The sequence below is a fragment of the Hippopotamus amphibius genome, chromosome 14 (assembly GCF_030028045.1).
Source record: "Hippopotamus amphibius kiboko isolate mHipAmp2 chromosome 14, mHipAmp2.hap2, whole genome shotgun sequence".
NCBI classification, from domain to species: Eukaryota; Metazoa; Chordata; class Mammalia; order Artiodactyla; family Hippopotamidae; genus Hippopotamus; species Hippopotamus amphibius.
Genome location: NC_080199.1, coordinates 14,176,600 through 14,191,027, shown reverse-complemented (window position 1 = coordinate 14,191,027; position 14,428 = coordinate 14,176,600). Strand labels below are relative to the sequence as shown.

At 33.8% G+C, this 14,428-nt stretch overlaps 1 protein-coding gene across 1 annotated transcript in view; it reads right to left on the bottom strand.

Annotated features, from left to right (window-relative positions):
• Positions 1-14,428, bottom strand: part of UGGT2 (UDP-glucose glycoprotein glucosyltransferase 2) — a 181,445-nt gene that overhangs the window by 128,293 nt on the left and 38,724 nt on the right. The window contains exons 6-8 of the mRNA XM_057707936.1: positions 9,096-9,192; positions 6,990-7,062; positions 4,734-4,834 (exon numbers count right to left, since the gene is read on the bottom strand). Of these exons, the coding sequence (XP_057563919.1) occupies positions 4,734-4,834; positions 6,990-7,062; positions 9,096-9,192 (271 nt within the window). The remainder of the gene's footprint in view (positions 1-4,733; positions 4,835-6,989; positions 7,063-9,095; positions 9,193-14,428) is intronic.

Here is a 14,428-nt window from a genome sequence, read left to right as displayed (position 1 = left end):
ACCTATAGAATGAGAGAAAATATTTGCAAATCATTATATCTGATAAGGGGTTACTATCCAAAATATACAAGGAACTCATGTACACTGCTATAGTCACTCCTGAAAACATTATGGAGATTCCTCAAGAAATTAAATAGCAATGATTCAGCAATCCCACTTCTGGTTATATATTCAAAGGAAATGAAACCAGTATCTTGAAGAGATACCTGCACTCTTGTGTTCACTGCGTCATTAGTTACAATAGCCAAGGTAAGGAAACAAACTAAATGTCCGCAGACAAATGAATGGATAAAGAAACTGTAGTGTATTTAAACACAATGGAATATTATTCAGCCTTAAAAAAAGGAGGAAATCCTAACACAATGGAATATTATTCAGCCTTTAAAAAAGAAGGAAATCCTGCTATTTGCAACAATGTGGATGGACCTTGAGGGCATTATGCTAAGTGAAATTAAAAAAAAAAACAAAACTGCACATTATCATTAACACATGGAATCAGTCAAACTCATAGAAGCAGTAGAAGAGTAGCTGCCAGAGGCTAAGAGTGGAGGAGGAGAGGGAAAGGTTGGTAAAAAGGTACAAATTTCAGCTGTAAGACTGAATAAAATCTGAGGATTTAGTGTATAACATGGTGACTATACTTGATAACATATTATATAATTGAAATTTACTGAGAGTAAAACTGAAGTGTTCTAACCTCAATAAAAGTACCTGATACATAAGTGCTCAATACTGATGAATGAATGGGTAAATGAATAGTAAACTTACAAATAAGATCCATTAGGTTTCTTCTTATTTTGTTATTAAAGGCAATTTTAAGCAACATAATTTTTAACTGGTGTGTATATATTTTCTTTAGATGAGAAACTTAGTCATTACTTTTATGATTGATATAGCTTATAAAAGAGTATTTCCTTTTTTTTTAAATAGAAGTACAGTTGATTTACAATGTTGTGTCAATCTCTGCTGTACAACAAAGTGACTCGGTTATACACATATATACATTCTTTTTCATTATGGTTTATCCCAGAAGATTGAATATAGCTCCCTGTGCTATACAGTAGGACCTTGTTGTTTATTCATTTTAAATGTAATAGTTTGCATGCACCAACCCCAAACTTCCAGTCCACCCCTCTCCCCCTACCCTTGGCAACCACAAGTCTGATCTCTGTGAGTCTATTTCTGTTTTGTAGATAGGTTCACTTGTGCCATGTGCCACATACAAGTGATATCATATGGCATTTGTCTTTCTCTTTCCAATTTACTTCACTTAGTATGATAATCTCTAGCTGCATCCACGTTGCTGCAAATGGTATTATTTCACTCTTTTTTATGGCTGAGTAGTATTTCATTGTATATGTGTACCACATCTTCTTTACCCATCCGTCAATGGACATTTAGGTTGTTTCCATGTTTTGGCTATTGTAAACAGTGCTGCTATGAACATAGTGGTGCATGTATCTTTTCAAATTACAGTTTTGTCCAAGTATATGCCCAGGTATGGGATTGTTAGATCATATGGTAGTTCTATTTTTAGGCTTCTGAGGAACCTCTATACTGTTTTCCACAGTGGCTGCAACAACTTACATTCCCACCAACAGTGTAGGAGGGTTCTCTTTTCTCCACACCGTCTCCAGCATTTGTTATTTGTAGACTTTTTTTTTTCTGTAGACTTTTTAATGATGGCCATTGTGACCAGTATGAGGTAGTTGTAGTTTTGATTTACATTTCAAGAGAATATTTCTTTTGAGGATAGTATATGATCAAAGACCTTTCCTGAAAGCATTTGTCTGCATGATGTTATACTTAAAAACAGTACAATATAGAGGTAAAGAAAGAATTCAGGTTCTAAAATGAGAGAGACCTGCTGATTTCAGGTATCCCTGATTTGTGCTTTATGAGATTTGTGACCTTGGATTAATTATTTTATGTGTATGTTTCTGAGTTCTCTTCATCTGGAAAAGCAGGATATCTACCTCATGAGTTTTTAAAAAATTAATTAGGATAATGCACATAAAGAGCCTAAGAGTGTGCCAGACAAAGAGTATTAGTTAATATTTTTATCACCGCCAATCACCATCACAACCATGGACAACTACCTTTTACTCATCTCTGATAGCACAACTAGTCTTTTAAAACTTTTTACAATATGAATTGAATTCTTCACATATGTTGTTTGAAAGTCCCTGAAAATTCACTCAAGAAATCAGAGACAGTGTAAATAACATGTAAATGAATACAACATTATCAGAGTCTATTAACATTTTTTGCTTTTTTCTAAAATGTTCCATATCTAGATGACCCATAAACTGTTATTTAAGTCCTTCACTTTGCCTCTGAAATCCAGATTCGCATATTTAACTGCCTTCCTGGTTTTACCACTTGGATACTTCAGGAGCAGCATGTTCAATAACACATTTGTGATATTCCCAACCATCTCTGCCCAAACCAGGTCCTCTTTAGTCTTCTCTTCTCAGCAAATCCACCACTGTCCATCCAGCTGGGTAAACCACAAATCAGCAGCTGTTCCCGACACCTCCTCTCCCTCACACTCCACTTCTAACCACTTGAAAGGGGTCTTTGATATTCTCTCTAGATAACGCACCCTCAGATTTATTCCAACCCTTCCTCAGATCTCAATTCAATCACCACTTCTTGAGGAAGCCTCCCCTTTCTGTTATCTGTTCCCTGCCTCCATTCCTTCAGTCAGGGTGTATGCCCTTCTTCATCTATGTCCCTTTACTTTGCAGCAATTACAATGGTAATTTTTACATTGGTTTTTAAAATTGTTTATGTTTATCCAAGATGCTCTGAAGAAATGTGGTGTCTGTTTTACCTCTTCTTTTCATCTTCAGAATATATTGTTTTTCAAAGTGTCAGTTGGAACCCATTAGTTAGTAGTGAAAGCACATTAATGGGTAATATGAAGTTTTTTTCTCAAATGAAACAGGGTAGAAGAAAATAAAGTTTTATCAGAATTAATAAAATATAGTAAACATTCATGTCTATGCTGAAGCTTTTTTTTTTTAGTTTTAAGCACATCTATGTATTCACACATTATACAGTTGTATATGGGTCTTGATGTAAAATATATTTCCTATTCCAGGTCTCAGCCAAATATTATAAAACCATGGTTATAGGGACACGACTGACTCCTAGTAGAAATTCAATACACTTGTTAAATCAATCAAAAAAGGAAAAGAAAAGGTCCTGATCACTTCCCCTTTCCTGAATCTATTTCCTTGGCTTCTGTAACGTGCTCTTCTATCTCTCATCATTCCACCATGTCCACTTTCCCCACATGAATGAGAACACAGACTCTCCCTCGGGCAATGATCTGGTCACTCTACCCTCTCAGTTAGCACCCCCACGTTTACAAAACCTTTATGCTAATATTTTCTAAATCCTCTCCTTTTAGTATAAGGACTTTATATTCACCCCTCTACTGGACCTGGTCATCTGGATATATCACAATCACTTTAAGTCTATCTTTTTAACAAAAGCCTCATTATTTCTAGGCCCCATATTCAACCCCCAATCCTACTTACATGTTTTATATTCTCTCTACTCAGGCTCCAAGCTGGAAATTTTAAAGTCATCTTTGACTCTTTTTTTTTTCTCCTAAATATTTGCTAAATCCAGCCTTCCCCTCTATGCCTTCTACTACAGTCATAGTTCTATCTCTCGCTATACTAACTCAACGATGTCTTAACTAGATTTCCTGCTTTCAGTTCATTCAAATATACCTTACAAAGACATTAGGGAGGTTAATTAAAACTAAGATGACTTGCATGTTCTCTGTTTACCACCTTCAAAAGCGCCCTGTCACAATTTTCTAAATTATGGATCCTTGGAGAACATTTGGAGAAGAAAGTAGATTCTACGGGTGGAGGAGTAGGGGAGACAGGGAGAGTGTCTCTTTACGGGTATGTTAGTTTCTTTTGGGAGGGATGAAAATAATCTAAAATTGACTATGGTGACAGTCAAAAGGCTCTAAAAATATACTAAACTTCACTGAACTGTACTCTTTATATGGGTGAACTGTATAGTATATCAAGTATATTTCAATTAGCTGGTATATTAAAAAAGTTGATGAGAGATGTGATAGAAGTCATGGATCCCACAGAAAAATGATATATTACTATGACCTACTAAAAATTACAAATAATAAAAAAGAAAACTACAAACTGAAAAGGAATTATATAGTTCAATTCAAGCTAAATTTCAGTCTCAAAATTTCTGCTTATAGGATGTCAGTACAGAAGCTAGTCTAAGCTCACAACGAAACATGCAATAGTATGTTAAGATTAAAATTTTAGTATATGTGCTGCCGAAGCGAGCACAAGATTAAAATTTTAAAGAAAAGAAAACTAAGATTTAGTTCTGTTTTCTCCTGACTTAGTAATCAGGATTTTAAATCAATGCTTTAGATTCTCTGAAATGTGATTTTATACTTGAGATGAACCTATAACTCATATATACTTTAAAAATGATTAGATAATATCAAATAACTGCACTTCATATAATTTTAAATCTTACAAACATAAAAATATGATCTGCCTGATGAATAACCTTTTAATTTGTACTTCCGCAAAAAGTAATGTATGTTAGTCATATGATTAGTAACTATTATTGCCTATGAAATAATTTATATCATGTTATATAAAAGCCTATTTAACTAAACACAGATCAGTTACCAATATGCTATGTTAATGTAGACTGAAATACTATACCTTGTAGTTCCCAGACTTTCAAAGGCATCATTTCTTTAGTACTTTCAATCAGGTATTTTTGGAATGTTGTCAGATTATCTCTAAGATCTGAATATCTTTCTCTGCATTAGAACATTAAATAATGTTAATTACCATCACCTACTACAAATTACTACTATACAAGCAGTATATTTTTGAAATTAACTCTTCCAAATACTTAGACACAAACTGTTTACCAAGATAATAATAGTGATGCAACTATATCCACAGAACTTAAAAATAATGAGAAAGATATGCATGTCTACTTTTTTTCAATGTATAAAACAAAACAAAACAAAATCTGACAGGATGTACTCTCATTTGTTAACATTACCTATAAGGGATCCAAGGGTGAAGGCAGAATTATTAGTTTTTATGTTACACACTTTTTATTTAATGTTTCATAAATTACAAGTCTTGCTTATATAATTAAAAACAAAAACTATTTTATAAGGAAAGATATTAATGCTTTCTAACAATTTTAGAGTTTACTCTATTTCTCAAAAGTTTCATCTCTGAAACTTATAAAAAACTTAAATAAGATACTTTTGCCTACTTAAACACATCTAGGTATTTTTTTAGAGAGTGCCAAATAATAACATAGTAGAATGACATTTTACTATACATAATAAAAACTATAATCTTTTTTCTTCCATCTCTCATGAAATCAAGACATTAGTACCATTTCGTGTTATTAGACAGATTTCTCTAAAAAAAAATTGTTCTAGTTATCAGCACAATTTATAAATAAAATACATACTTTCAACACAAGAGAAATGCATGTTTTAAAAAGTGAGATGCAAAATAAATACACAGAACATATATAAATAGATTAATCTTATAGTTAACAATAATAAATGTACTACAGTGTCATATCTTACAAGTTTATTACAATGTGGGACCACATTTTGAAAATGAATCAAGACGGCTCTTGTGAGAAAGCAACAGAACTTCTTTGAAAAAAAGTTCACTATGAATTAAATTAACCACTCCTTTCTCAATATTTTAAGTTACAGAGTAATACTAAGTTTATAAGAGCTGTTATATTGTTTTTCATGTTTAATCATAAGCTTAATGATAATTTTCACTGCTAAAATTATTTATGTAATTCAGGCAAAAATGCATTATTCATACAATACCTCAAAACAAACTTTTTTGCCTAAATCAATTAACTGTGTAAAAACTAACTCTGAGTACCTCCCCTCTAAAAAAAAACTAATATCCCAGGGTTCCAAAGGCTTCTGGAAGACATGCAATTTATTCCCACATATAGTTATGTTTAAAAAAGAATAGAACTATGGATTCTAAGATGTGAGAGACAGCTGGAAATGGAATAAAAATGTTATCTACTAAATAAAAAACTTACTTACAATACATCCATTTTACAAGATGCATTAACTTTTTAAGGCCACTAGTATACAACTTGTCCAGTAAACTAGAAATATAACTCAGTCATGTGTATAAAGCAGCACACTATCCAAAAATGTTTCCCTCTCTGTACAGTTATGTACTCACCAGGAGAACTGACTTCAGTGTCCTTTATAAATATTTGTAATACTAAATAAGAACTAAACATATTAATAAAAATGGTTCTTTATTTTTAATTAATTTTGCCTTTACAATGGAATCACAAACTTTCCCTTCTTGTAAATACGAGAAACCACACATAAAACTACAACTATCCCCATCCACTAACATTCAGAGAGCACTCACCATCCTACTCCTTGTCTTCAATCAGTGATTGCAGGAAAAAAAAGGGGCAGAACTTTAATTTTTGAAGCATTACTTACATGTATATATGAAATTAAGACCAGAAGTTAAAAGGTATTTAATATGGCAATCTATGGCACAGAAATTTAGGGAAATAAACATTTTCTCTTCTTTTGAGGCATAAAATTTTTTTTATTTTTTTCATACTAAAAATCCAATATTAACTATGATTTTTATAACCCATTAGAGATTTATAAAACATTCTATATATTTTTGTTTTAGTTTTTAGCCAGAGATAACTGATCATTTTCAATTCCCATATCTCTTACCAAACTCATTATCCTGTGGAATTTGTGAATATGTTTCAATTTTGTGCTTTTCTGCATTAACCATGTGTTACTTTTGTAATAAAAACAATATGTATATTTTAAAAAAAAGTGAAACATATGCCAACACAGCATGTTGAATCAATTCCTTTAAAAACAAACTTAAGAGTACAGTAATAGTTTCATTTCAATTCAGACTTACTTTAATTTCCCAAAGAGAAATCCTTGAACTTCATTTGTTTCAGTAATATCTTCTAAAGTAGTATTAGTCACAGCTATATTTTGAAAACAAAAACAAAATAAAATGAAAATATTTCAGACTGGAAAAGGAGTATACAATAAAAAATTAGAAGAACTCAAAATATAATCAAATTCCATTTGTTTTTCCTTGTTTTCTTTCATGGATCAGCTTAATGATACATGAGTGTGCTCTCTGTTTAAACAAGCTTGATTATTAAATATTTAACAACCATCATAAACCTCACTTGGTGGAAAAGGAGACAGACAATTTTAACACACCATTTAAAACTTTTCCAAAAGAAAGCACAAAATACGTGGAATACGGAAAAGGGAAAACCCTCCTCTGACAGAGCAGGAAGACAGGCAGCCATCTCAAAGGTATTGACTGATATACATGATTCTTAAAAGGTGAGTAGGCCTTAGATGAATAAAAGAGGTGGGAGAAAGGAAGGTTTCAGGCAGAAGGAACAGCATATGCTAAGAGATGAAAGAACTCTACAGAGGTCATAAAGGCTTGGCATGGAGCCACACATGGAGGTATCCAGGGAACAGCAAATTATTCTGTATGGTGGTTTAGTGTTACAGGACCACAGTGTACAAATGAGAACACTGAGAGCTTATCACTGTTAAGGCAAAAAGAGGCCAGAATGTGAAAAGCTTTCTCTGTTACGCTATAGCACTTGAATTTATGAGGAGGTTACAGGGAACCACTATGGGATTTTAACTGATGGAATCATAAAGTTAGCTTTTCATCATAAGAAGTACAATCAGAAAGCACAGTGGAAAACAGATGGATTGCTCTATTTGGGGGATGAGGGGACTAAGGGTACTGAAAAGAAGGTCGGTTAGAAGCTTGATATTCATATACAGAGGGGGAAAAAGTGAAATAAAGGAGCAGCAAAATAGAATGGAGAGAAAATATATTCCAAATATACCACAAACTTTAATGTGCAATTTGTAATATAGATAACACATGTGATCACATGACTTTTCAGAGAAAATTCTACAAGCCCAAGGATAGCTAGAAAATGCCTTATGTTACTACCATGACTGTTAAAAAGACACTAAATTATAAAGCATTGCAGAGCTATATACAAGCTAGATGGAAATATATAAAATCTGGGCATTATTATTTCTACTACATTTTCTCAGTAACTCTTTAACCAGCAGATTTCAATCACAATAATACAGATGTTGATCTGTAGCACATTCAATAGGAGGGGTTAGAGCTAAGCTGTGATCAGGGCAGGGCCTCCAGGACCAGATCTTGAATAGAAAAATAGAGTTGAAGCAGAAGCAACAACCAAGACCATATAAAAGAATGAATTAGAAACTCAACCAAGAATCACGTGTAAATAAATTTCCAATGAGCCAAGTAATAAAAGGTTTCCATAAGAATCTGAAAAATTCTTTAGTGTTTTTAGGTCTCCAGAATCCTTCATCTAGACCATGCAGTCAGTACATAGAACATAGACACTGGATTGGTAGATCACAAATCTAATCAATCTATTTCATCTAAGCAAACAATTCACAGGTCTCTCCCATCCTACTTCAAAACAAAAACAGAAGCAAAAACACAACACCATCATCCTACTTTATTATAAATAAATACTTCAGACCAAGCTTTGTAAGGCAGTGCTACCAATGAGTTTTAGGTTTACTAAGATACTGATCCCAAGGCACCCCACCCTTGCCCCCAGGGGGTGACTGGGCACATCATGGGCCAGTCTGAGTTCCTGGGTCAGTCACCTCTAGCCATAAGCAGCCTCATCTATTGCTTCTATGTATGCTACATATATTATTGATTTTTATATGTTGCTGAAAATGGTTGGGAAGCCATTGAGTTATAAGCAAAATAATATGCTACCTCCAATTTTTGAAATTTCTGAGAGCACAATAATATGAAATATATTTTAGTTTAAAATTAAATTCCAACTAAGGAGGAACACGTCTTCCCTGTCTCCAGCCACAAATTAGCATGTGTAGGATTCTAGTCACTTTTTTTCTTAAACTGAAGCATGTAAGCCTCCAAATCTTCATTCTACTCAAATACAGAGAATAAACTTACTCTTGACTTGGGTATCATCCAAGGCTTTGTATTCTGTACTCTTAATTGCTAGCTCCACACCATAGCCAGATAAGTACATTTTCTGTGAGGCTGGTTTCTGTTCAAACACATTTGTTTAAAAAAGAGAGAGAGAAAATATTTAGTCAAACATCTGCTTCTGAATTCAGAATGACTGTGTATTAGGACATTAGGGTAAATTACTAATATTGAAGTTTTTTAATCACTGTGAAATACTGTTATTTGGGGGATATTTATATTCTCTCTAGACAGTCTATCAAGGAACTAGAATTTGGTTGATGACCATTTCTTTACTTTCTAAAACCTCTGTCATGACTCTGATGTTTTAATTACTCTTTACAATGAAAAAAACGTGATCTTTTTCTGTTATACCATGGTAACTTTGCCATTTTTCCCACGAGTTAATTAACAGAGGACCCAATACAATCAAGTTTCAACAAAACTGTACTCTTTGTGGAACTACACAAGATTTGCTAAACCAGTAAGTGCTATTATTCATTTGCTAGTTGTGTGGATGTAGGACAACCAGAGTGTCCCCAAAAGCAAATACTGGAAAGCAGAGGCAAAGGAAACCAAACAACTCGGTGCCTTGAACAACCTATTTAATTCTTTCTTCATGTTTCTCAATGATTAAAATATACCAAATGCCACAAATTAATACCTATTCTTGCAGTGAGAGGCAACAATTTGGCCAAAACTGAGTTGTCTAAAGTATCTGTGATCAGAATTTGGTACCTCTTCTTTCACCTTTCTATAAATGGCAAATAGAAAATGTACTTCTAGAGATTACCCTATGAAGGAAGAAAAGTCGTCACATTTTTTAAAGAAGTAAGCAACCTGGGCGAATGTATGTAATATTTACATACATATTATGTATCTAATGGCCTTTCTAGCTTCTAGACTGAAATTTTTATCAGTTATGCTACAATCATTACCACTTGGCATATTCTCTCATAGGTTAGAAAACGTGTTTAACCTAGCACTCAGCAAACTCCTGTGAAGATATTATGTCTTTGCTTAACTACTGTTTGCATGAAGGAAGTTTTGAAATCCTAAACATGACAGAGGAAGAGGCAGAGGCCAAACAGAAAAAAAAATAATAGTGTACAACTCTTTTTATTCTCCTCTTTCCTCCCTAAACTTCTCCCCCAGCCTTAAAAATAAGTATACGACCAGAGTGACTATTCCCAGACTGTTCTATTTCCAAATAAGATGATGTAAGAATTAGTTTCAGATATGCAGACAAGTGTTTAACACTGCTGCCCACACTAAAATTTAATTTGCTAATTTCTCAGGCGCATGCTATAAAGAAAGATAGCGTGAGGAAACTGGGTTGTTTACAATTATAGTAATCTGACAAAGTTGAAAATCTAAAGAGTTCTCAATTTCATACAGCTCAATTTAAAACTACATTTTGACTATCCACTCAAGAGACAATCAGTTGGCGGTTAAGCAAACTGAAGCTCTAAGTCCACATATCTCGTTATAGTTCATAAGAGAAATGCAATTTCACATAACCAATTTCCATTATCAGTTCTGGAATGTTATTAGCTCTTCAGTAATAAAGATAAATGTTTATTAATTTCATATTTACTTTCTCCACTTGAAAATGTATTAATATAAAATTTGAATTGTAGTTTAATAACTTTGGATTTGCAAACCAAAAATGCTCATAGGCTAAATCAACTGGTGAAAAGAATCTTTCTTCATTATCCTATTTCTTCTTTCTACACAAAAAAGCATCTGTTCAAAAGGTAGCGCAGGGACTTCCCTGGTGGCACTGTGGTTGAGAATCCACCTGCCAACGCAGGGGACACGGGTTCGATCCCTGGTCCGGGAAGATCCCACATGCTACAGAGCAACTAAGCCCATGCATCACAACTACTGAGCCTGCACTCTACAGCTCGTGAGCCAAAACTATTGAGCCAGCATGCCTAGAGCTCGTGCTCCACAACAAGAGAAGCCACCACAATGAGAAGCCCATGCACCACAATGAAGAGTAGCCTCTGCTCACCACACCTAGAGAAAGGCCACGTGCAGCAACGAAGACCCAATGTAGCCAATAAATAAGTAAATTAAACAAACAAAAACGGTAGCACAGACAAGTAAATTTTTATTAGGATTACATGTTGACTAGATTTACAGCATAATTATTTTGGATGTACAATACATCATTAATTAAATAGAAGGCTATTAATTTGATGCTACAAAGTACCCAGATAGCTGGCGAGTATGCTTTCACAGAAATATATTTAAATGTCACATTCTCCAAAGAAAAGCTTTGGACACTGATTCTTAATAGATGATCATACCACCCAGGGGTGGTGCATATTAGAATCACTTGGGGAACTTTTTTAAAAAGATATACTGTGATCTTGCATTCCTTTTCTGATACAATTTATATAACACTGTGCTGGTTTAAGGTGTACAACATAATGATTTGATATCAAATCAAATCCTTGAATAACATGGGTTTGAACTGCATAAACTGCGCCCGTCCACTTATACATGAATTTTTTTCAGTAGTAAACACTACACTATTACATAAACCACTGTCGGTTGAACCTGCAGTTGCTGAACCATGGATACAGAGGAATGGCGTATATACAGAGAACCACTATAAGCTATACAAAGATTTGTGAATGCAGCGTTGGTGCTCTTAACCTCCAAGTTGTTCAAAGGTCAATTGTACTATGATTACCACAGTAAATTTAATTAATGTCCATAACTCACACATAGCTATAGGTTTTTTTTTTCTTATAATGAGAACTTTAAGATCTACTCTCTTAGCAACTTTCAAATATTCAATAGAGTACAGCTAACTATAGTCACCATACTGTACATTACACCCTCGGAACTTGTTTATCTTATATCTGGAAGTTTGTACCTTTTGACCACCTTCACCCATCAACCCTTTCCGCCCCTCAATTTTGGCAACCACCAATCAGCTCTCTGTTTCTATGCATTTAGTTTTTTTCACATTCCATATGTGAAATCATACGATATTTGTCTTTTTCTGTCTCACTTATATCACTTAGCATAATGCCCTTAAAGTCCTTCCATGTTGTTACAAATGGCCTCTTTTTTAAGCCGAAATATTTCATTGTGCGTGTGTGCATATATACATACACACACACATTTATCTATTCATCCATCGATGGATGATATATGGTTGCTCCTATATAAGTAATGCTACAATGAGTATGAGGGTGCAGATAGCTTTTCAAGGTAGTGATTCCATTTCTTTGAGATCTATATCCAGAAGTGGAATTGCTGGATCATATGCTAGTTCTATTTTTAACTTTTTGAGGAACCTCTATACTGTTTTCCAGTCGCCGCACCACTTTACATTGCCACCAACAGTGCACGAGGCTTTCCTTTTCTCCACATCATTACCAATGCTTGTTATGTCTGTCCTTTTGATATTGAGTTATTCTAACAGGTGTGAAGTGGTATCTCACTGTGGTTTTGATTTGCATTTCCCTGACAATTAGTGAGGCTGAGCACCTTTTCATATACCTGGTGGTGATTTGCATGTCTTCTTTAGAAAAATGTCTATTCAAGTCCTTTGCCCATTTTTAAACTGAATTGTTTCTTTTTATTTGCTATTGAGTTGTATGAGTTCCTTATATATTTTGGATATTAACCCCTTATCATATATATGATTTGCAAATATTTTCTCCAATTCAGTAAGTTGCCTTTTCATTTTGCTGATGGTTTCCTTAATTGTGCAGAAGCTTTTTAGTTGGATGTAGTCCCACTTGTTTATTTTTGCTTCCACTGCCTTTCCTTTCAGGGTCAAATCCAAAAACTCACTTCCAAGACCAATGTCAAGAAGCTTTTTCCTTATGTTTTCTTCCAGGAGTTTTATGGTTTCAGATTTTATGATTAAGTCATTAATCCATTTTGACTTAATTTGTGACTGGTGTATGACACGGGTCCAGTTTCATTCTTTTCATGTGGATGCCAGTTTTCCCAGCACCATTTACTGAAGAGACTATCTATTCCCCATTGAGTATACTTAGCTCCCTTATTAAATATTAGTTGATCACATATGCACAGGTTTATTTCTTGGCTCTCTGTTCTGTTCCATTGCTCTATGTATCTGTTTCATGCCAATACCATAGTGTCTAAATCACTATAGCTCTGTAATATAGTTTGAAATCAGGAAGTGTGATGCCTCCAGCTTTGTTCCTCTTTTTCAAGATTGCTTTAAATTTCAAAGCTACTACAGTTAAAATAATATTACATTTGTAGAGAACAGATATATTATTGGAACAGTTTAAAAAACATACATGCCTATAAGAAAACTTGGTATATGATGGATTGGAACGGAGAGTTAACTGTCCAATGAATTTTGTGCAGACCAATGAATTTCCATATGGAACTAAAATTATTTCTCTACCTCATGGCATATTCAAATATATTCCAGATAAATTAAAGACCAAAACACATAGAACAACATTTTAATTCTCACAAGAAAATAAGAAAATATCTTTATGGCATCATGAAGGAAACCATTAAGGAAAAGTTGGATAAATTTGACTACAATTGCAATTAATACTTGCACTAAATGAAATATGACATTTTTTTTTTATTACCAGGAGACCAGAAATACACAAGAAGATGTTTGCAGAGTGTAGAAGAAAAGATCAGTATTCAGAATATGTTCTTAAAAATCTGTAAGTGGGGGAGGAAGCCCCAAAGAATCCAATATAAAATTAGGCAAAGGATATGGATAGGCAATTAAGTATATCCGTAATCCTTTTATTACCTTAAATGTTAATATTCATCAAGAATATTTTGGGAAATGCAAATTAAAACACTCCTTCCTTGTTGGGAACATAGAAGTAAAAAAGCAAAGTCCTTCCTCTAATGGCCACTATATTTTAATGTGTGATGGTAAGAGTTTGGTTGTGTGTGTGTGTGTGTGTGGATGTGGATGTGTGTGTGGTGGAGGTGTTAAGGAAAGAAAATTTGAGATAGTATAGTAATAAGTGCTATGAAGTCCTTAAAACAGAATAATGTGATGGAGTGTGACAGCAATGAGAGGCGGGGGGGGTAGGGGATAACACAACACATTTGATCTGAAACTTGAATAAGAAAGTAATCAGCCTTTCAGACAAATAGGCTTGAGAGCATTCCTATACCACTGCTTAGCACTTTGAACTAATATATACTAACAATATACCAAGTAAATTAGATCCTCATCATAATGTATTTCATTAAAAATAACAATATCTATGAATCCTAGCAAATACTATGCATGCTATTGTTGCATGGCTTTGTTTTTTATCCAAATTTCAAATCTGTTC